At 39.7% G+C, this 7,240-nt stretch overlaps 1 protein-coding gene across 1 annotated transcript; it reads left to right on the top strand.

The window, feature by feature from the left end:
- Positions 1-970: 970 nt before the first annotated feature.
- On the top strand, positions 971-2,317 carry LOC129763596 (uncharacterized). Its single transcript, XM_055762838.1, has 2 exons — positions 971-1,175; positions 1,238-2,317. The coding sequence occupies exons 1-2, from the start codon at positions 1,074-1,076 to the stop codon at positions 2,093-2,095; spliced, it is 960 nt and encodes a 319-aa protein (XP_055618813.1). The 5' UTR covers positions 971-1,073; the 3' UTR covers positions 2,096-2,317.
- Positions 2,318-7,240: the final 4,923 nt, after the last annotated feature.

Raw genomic sequence — 7,240 nt, forward strand, 5'->3', positions numbered from 1 at the left:
ATCCTAAAATCAGATTTTTTTTTCCTTTTTCGAGTTTAGGATCATCGATTAAATTTGAAAAAGAAAATCGATATCATTTAAGGTGTTTTTGAAATTAAATCCTATAATGTTGAACTATGGAATCCTGAAATTCTGAAATATCATCAATCAGAAGAAAAATTGTTCGTTTCCTCAGGGAGCAATAGTAGATAGAACCAATGTACGTAGAGCAAGAAGAATTTTGATACTGTCGTCATCTTCGGATGAGAATGAAATGAAAAATGAAATCAATTTTTTTCCTTAAATTTTAATTTATATTTTAAAATTATCGTTTGCGTTTAGACAATTATTTATTGAATTATTCATCATTTAAAATGAAGTCATAATTTTTTATTTAAACAGAAATATCTCTTTTTGGAAAGATCCTACATGAACGTACTTGCAATCAAATGGGAACTGTTTGATAAGGATAATTGAGTCTCTAAATAAAAAAATCTATATTTCAAGATTTTTAATACTTAAATTTTTGATGAACATTTTTTGAAATGAAACTTTTCGATACAACGTAGTAAGATGCGCTTTCAGTATTTTTTTCAATTTTTTATCTCGAAGCTATTTAGAATAACGTACAAATAAAATTGAAAGTACGCTTTCCTCCATAGAGATTATACTAAACCACATAGGGGTTCAAAAAAATAGTTGAAATTTCTTATTTTTTACCCTATACAATATTTTACAATTTACAATACGATTTGGTTTGGGGATACTTTTTTACTTTCTTACCCAGCCAGGCTTTTTATTTACATGACGGATCACCACAAACGTGTGAATTACTCGTCAAGTAAAAATCCACCTGATCTACAGGGATTACGAGCCTTCCGTTGCACGCACAGTCAATCCTTGCACATAATCGGTGACAGCCCACTATACTCCCGTGCAACATGAGATTCTGCGCAGAAGCTACCATCCACCCGAGATCATATGTTTCGGTGGAGTAAAAATCGATATGCTGCAAAAAAGTCTCGCCACGCTGAGGTAAACATCGAACGGAACAGCTTGGGTCGAAAACATATTCCAGTGTGAATTCCGGCAAAATGATGCTAATGACCGATAGTGGAAACGAGAGTGAAGAACGTGTCGAGTCGTTGTTTTCGGACAATCTGGAGAAAACCAGTGAACTTCTCGCGGAAGCATTGGTAAGTATGAGAATATAGGCATGCAGCCGCGAAGATTGACCCAGATTTTCTATTCTGTGCAGCAAACATATTCCGACTCGGATGCGGAGAGTGACATTTACTCGAAAATGAACGAGTTTGATGTGGTGTTCCATGATCCGAAGGATAAATCCGGACCCCAGGGAGAAGACCGGAAAGAGCTGGTACCCAAGGGAGAATTTCTCATCGACAGTGTTGCACCAGCATCGACCACAAGGCGGGTTTTGACCAGTGATAATAGCACAGAATCGTACACGTCTTCCATTGGGAATAGTAGCGTATCAACGCAAGACAGTGAAACTCGGCCGAACCAGAAGTTTATCCAGATAAATACTTGCAAAATATTGCAACGAAAGCTGGAGCTTAAGGTCGAACGTGCAAAGCGTAACTATCGACAGATGTACGAAGAACAGGACTCCATCCAAGACCTTGTGCCTAAGTCGGCGCCATTAATACCAATTACCCGACTATCGATTCCCGGCAGTAGGGACTATCAGCAGCCTCTGGTAGACGTAGGACCAATCTCTGGCGAAACTGATGAGGACGATTTAGAGCAGGTTTCGTTCTTCCCGAGAGCCACGAAAAAAGCAACAGGCGCGCACAAACGGCATGAACTGTCGGACACATTTAGCATACAAGAGATGACCATCGAATCGGACCAAGAGGACGAACTGGACTTCCAGCAGTGCCGCAAACTTTCGGACAGTAGAAAATATAAGAAGATCTTGAACAGAGGACTCAGCGGCGAAGAGGGTGACTATTTGGATAACGACGTCGACGATTGTGAGGATGATGACGACTCGCAGAATTTGGAACTGCTACCGCCGAAGGGAGGATACAATGTGAAGGAATGGGCTCAGCGAGCGTTATGTTGCTTCAAAAGGAACGATTTCATATCATGAGATTATGAGTACAAACTGGTGGAGAATGATGACAACACTGGTTAGGGGGTACTTCGGGGGGTGGTGTATATGTTGACTGACATATTGGAGATAAAGTTTTGTTGTTGATAATTGTGTATGTGTCTAAAATATCATTTTACCTGTTACTGAGAAATTAAAAACTGAACGCTATTGTAATTTATGGAAATAAAGTATTGGGACATTATTTGAAAAATAAAATGCTATTGCAATTGTGCTGTTATGCATTCAAACTTATTTTGTGAGACTTTTCAATGTAATGAATTAGAATCGACGAATCGTATGCCAACACTTCTTAGGAGTTGACAGCATCATCTCAGATTGCAGTGAAATTTTGTGTGTGTAAACCATTGGCCATTTACGCAACCTTGCATACAGGCAAACCTGTGTTCGTGCGAGGGATCGGAACCAGGGCTCTGCATAGTTATAGTCAACTGAGGATAGTCAGCTGACTATCTGACTGACTATATCCGTATTCAGTTAGTAATGACTTTTGGGTTCTTCACGCAGTCTCTCCGCCAAAACGACTAAACAGTCAGTCGGGTGTTTAGTCGCTATCTCCCTCTACCGACTCGACTATATAATTTCATTCTTCCCAGTTGTTGCACGCCAATACTAACGCGAGGACCTTTATAGCATACTTGATAAATGTCTAAGTTCGTTGGTTTGTATTCACTATGGGTAGACAATAAACCGTCCATTAAAGGAGTAACTTCTTTTTTGCATCAGAAATCATGTTTTCGTTCCTCTTTATATGGACGTAAAAATAATATTGCGTACGCGGGTATGAATTAGTGTCAGGAGGAAATGGAAGTGTGAATTGAAGTCGGTTGAATGAAGAGGCAGATTTGTATTCATTAGTCGAGTCAGTTAAAATAAGCACTGACTGGTTCACCAGTCATCCTCGCATGTCAACGCTAGTCAATTCATTTTCTAGTCAAGTCACTTTTTGTTGCTGGCGACTGCCGAAGCAGTTCTAGTCGAAGCGAAGCTACTGAGAGTAGAGTCGGTCCTCATTTTTCACATTCGAAGATTTCGGGCCCTGATAGGAACCGCACAAAAAAACGTACATCAGTATTAAAGTAGTAGTATTAAAAAATAATTTTCGCTATCCAGTTTGTAAAAAAAATAAATTATGCGGTGGATAGGTAAATGACTCAAATCCTAATGATTCCACTCCTGATCAAAGATTGATTTCCTTTTGTTTTCCTCAGTCTTCAGAATGCAACTCGGTGCTGATGCGCAACAAGATTTTTGTACCCAGTTGAGCTCCTACCCCTTGTGCACACATGCGCTCTGGCGAATGGGCACGCTCCGAAACACAGATGAAATGTTTGGTTATCAGCGCCGTTCTTACGTTGAAATTTGCGCCGTGCACGCGCCGTATTTCTATACTACGCGCTTGAAACTGGATTGCTCTCTCTGTTGTGATATTTTTCTTCACACAAGCGTATACGGTTCAAATGGGAGCGCGCTGTTGTTTTTATGCTTTGCTTAGAACGAACGAAGACAAAGCGGGCGCTAGACTTTGATGTGTATGTGTGTGTGTGTGTGTGTATACAATGAGACGCGCATCACACAAGTGAAAAGAAATATTTAGTATATAAGTTCTGTGCCTGGTACATTTTGCGCTGTCGTGCTTATAAGTTTTGTGCTCTTCGCACCAAGAGAGAATACGAGTTTTCTTTGAACGCGCGCTGATATAAATTAAACTCAAGCGCAGCGCTGCGTTTGTTTTCTGAAGACTGGTTTTCCTTCTGGGCGTTGAGACATTGCCTCTTCACACAAAAAAAAAACTCGCATATAAAGAAGCACACAAAAGCAGGTTTTACTGTACTTGAAATCCCCAAAAAAGAATCTAAACGATTTCCAAAAGGGCCTATTTTATTCTTTAATTTCTACAAATCAAAATTAATTTTTCTCAAAACACTACTTTTTTTAAATTGTGAAAATATATATAACTTCTTCTCCAGCTGGCTTGAAAAAGACACTTCATTGTCGTTGTGACGATCGTCAGAAAACTGTGCCCGCTTGCACAAACGTCAAACGACGTTCTTGAGTGAATGGATTTCCGAGCGGGCGTCAATTTACATACAGATTCGTGTGAATTCAATAGCATGTTTTCAAAGCAATTTTCAAGCTATTCAAACAATTTTTGGAGTCAATAAATAGCAGGTATATAACTCTTGGACGTTTTATCCTTTGCATAAAATGATTATCACACCGTTTCGCTAATCCGGTAGCAATCGTCGTTATAATTCCAAGTAATATTCATTCCCGCGGCATCCTAACACTTGTTGACAATGATGTCAAATTTACTCTCAGTATTAACCTTTAACGAACGAGCGCATTACTCTAGAACGATGACCAGTTGGTCGACGGATTTTTAAGAAATTAAGTGATTTGTTTCCCGAGCAAGAGAAGATGCATAATTAATATCGCTTTATTGGATTGTACGCATGTACGCACGACTCCGTCTCTCTTTCTTCTACTAGATAGTTCTACCGGATAGTGCTCCGAAAATGACAATAACAAACTTTATTGACCGTGTACAATACTATGTATTTGCACTGAATACTCGAAAAGGAATGCTCCAGATCACGTTGCATGCATAACTGAAATATAACGGAATGCCGCATGTATGGCGGCATTCGATTTTTTTTACAATACTTGCAATGTCGTGAGTATGGCGGCATTCGTTCGCTAAGGGTTAACATGCATTGCTCGCTATCTAGAGTAACACTAAAACACTGAAATCAGGAAAATGGCCGATTTGACAAAAATAGATTTATAAAGTGCTCCCGTGGCCGAGTGGTTAGTGTCTCACCTAACATGCCGGAGGTTCAGGTTCGATTCCCGTTCTGGTCGGGGAAATTTTTCGTCAAAAAAACTTCCTCCGACTTGCACTGTGGTCACGCGTATTCTAGAGCTTGCCACTCAGAATGCATTCAAGGCGTGTTATTTGGCATAAAAATCTCAACTAAGTACTAATAAAAATGACGCAAGTAATACTACGTTGAGACGGCGAAGTTCCTCTAGGAACGTTAGTGCCATTTAAGAAGATTTATAATAACTGTCGGTAGTTATAATGTTAATTACGTCATTTAATGGCCACTTGCTCCCTTTGGACGGCAAAACTGGAGGAAAAGCGAATTGGACAGTTCAAAAGCATCATTCACTGCACAGTTCCGTGTTCGTATCTCTATGTAGTGCAAATGTATTGAAAACACATGAAACAACTTGGAGAGTACAGATTTCTTGTGCCAATCGACCAATCAGAACGATTTTCGATAATGCTTGAAATTTTTCAATTGTCCAACAGTTTTTTTCATAAATTGTATAATATTCTTCTATGCAATAGATTGTTAGATATTGCCCAAATGTTTAATGTTTAAAAAAATGGGAACAAAAAAATTGCACAATTTCAGTAACTTACCAATCAGTCAGCAATCCCAATTTCCGTCTGCATTCTCGTGGAACTCAAAGCGCCTCTTGTCGAACTTGACTTGACCTATATGTACAGTGACTCAAAATCGTAATCATACCTCACCATGCTGATCTCTTTTCCCTTCTTCCGAAAGTCGAAAACAAGCTTTCGAAACATTCTAATAGGAGTACCGGTAAGTATCTTCGTTTTCTTTTCAAAGATTATTGCTTTATTCTGCCAAAATGGTTACAAATTTAATATTCAAAGTATTACCCATCGCTAGCCAAAACTTTTTCCCATCTTTCTGACAATTCACGGATCCCTTTGCGGAAATAACCGGCCGGTTTGTCGGCTGACCACAAATCGATCCAATTTTTGACTTCATCAAAATTGAAGAAATGCTGCTCAACCAGGTCATGTTGCATCGATCTAAAAAGGTGGTAATCGGACGGAGCAATGTCTAAAGAATACGGCGGGTGGGATAGGACCTCCCATTTCAGCGTTTCCAAGTATGTTTTGACCGGTTTTGCGACATGGGGCCGAGCATTGTCGTGCTGCAAAATAACTTTATCGTGTCTTCGCTCGTATTGTGGCCGTTTTTCCTTCAGTGCACGCCTCAGACGCATCAATTGTCGTCGGTAGAGGTCCCCCATAATGGTTTCATTTGGTTTTAGCAGCTTTAGCATATTACACCACACTCAGCTGGTCCCATCAAATAGACATCATAACCTTCTGGCCGTGAATATTGAGCGCGGTCGTCGCTGTTGATGCATAGCCGGTGTATCCATACATTTCCCGACGTTTAGGATTGTCGTGATGGACCCACTTTTCATCGCCAGTAACGATTCGATGCAAAAAACCCTTTCTTTTATACCGTTGGAGCAGTTGTTCGCACGTGAAAAACGGCGTTCGACGTCTCGTGGCTTCAATACATACGGCATCCAATGTCCTATCTTTCGGGTCATTCCCGTTGCTTCTAAACGATCGGATATGGTTTGCTGAACTACTCCAAGTGTATCTGCAAGTTGCGTTTGTGACGGATCTTGATCGTGTAAAGCGTCCAATTCTACATCTTCAAACTTTTTTGCGGTCCGGAGCATTTTTCGTCTGCCGAGGTAAAAATTACTACTTCTAAACTATGCAAACCACGTCTGATACGTTCGCTCAGTTGGAGCATGGTCACCATAAACTTCCATCAAAATGCGATGACTTTCCGCAGCTTTTTTCTTCATTTTGAAGTAATGAAGTAACACTCGCCGCAAAAACACTCTCGTGGGTACGAAATTCGACACATTTGAAGTGGCAAAAAACTATGTTGCTTACGCTTCCACATTTTGACACAAGCTGGAAAAGACGCGCAATAACAGTAGCTTTCCAACGGATGTCTGGAAATTTGATTCACTGAAATAATAATCAAGTTACGCCATCTGATGTAAAACCGAAGAAACTTACCGGTACACCCAATATTTAGATAAAGTCATGGTATCGTATGAGAGTTAAAAGGTTTACTATCTGTTTTGAGAATAATGGTTTTTATTTCTCTAAGAGTGACGAATGCATGAACATTGACTCGAACTCATATTCGTATGCTGATTGAAATTTTGATCAACTTAAGAATTCCATCATTAGTATGGTATCTCTTGTTTATTGCAACTTTAGCCGTTTTCTACGAGTTTTTTGGTGTATTCGGAATGAATATT

This window comes from Toxorhynchites rutilus, chromosome 1, assembly GCF_029784135.1.
Source record: "Toxorhynchites rutilus septentrionalis strain SRP chromosome 1, ASM2978413v1, whole genome shotgun sequence".
Taxonomy (NCBI): Eukaryota; Metazoa; Arthropoda; class Insecta; order Diptera; family Culicidae; genus Toxorhynchites; species Toxorhynchites rutilus.

What these genes read in the sequence shown, in the direction of transcription:
- LOC129763596 (XM_055762838.1), top strand. Translation starts at nt 1,074, where the DNA reads ATGATGCTAATGACCGATAGTGGAAACGAGAGTGAAGAACGTGTCGAG. An exon ending in AACTTCTCGCGGAAGCATTG is followed by an intron (nt 1,176 to 1,237) that starts GTAAGTATGAGA and finishes TATTCTGTGCAG; the next exon opens with CAAACATATTCCGACTCGGA.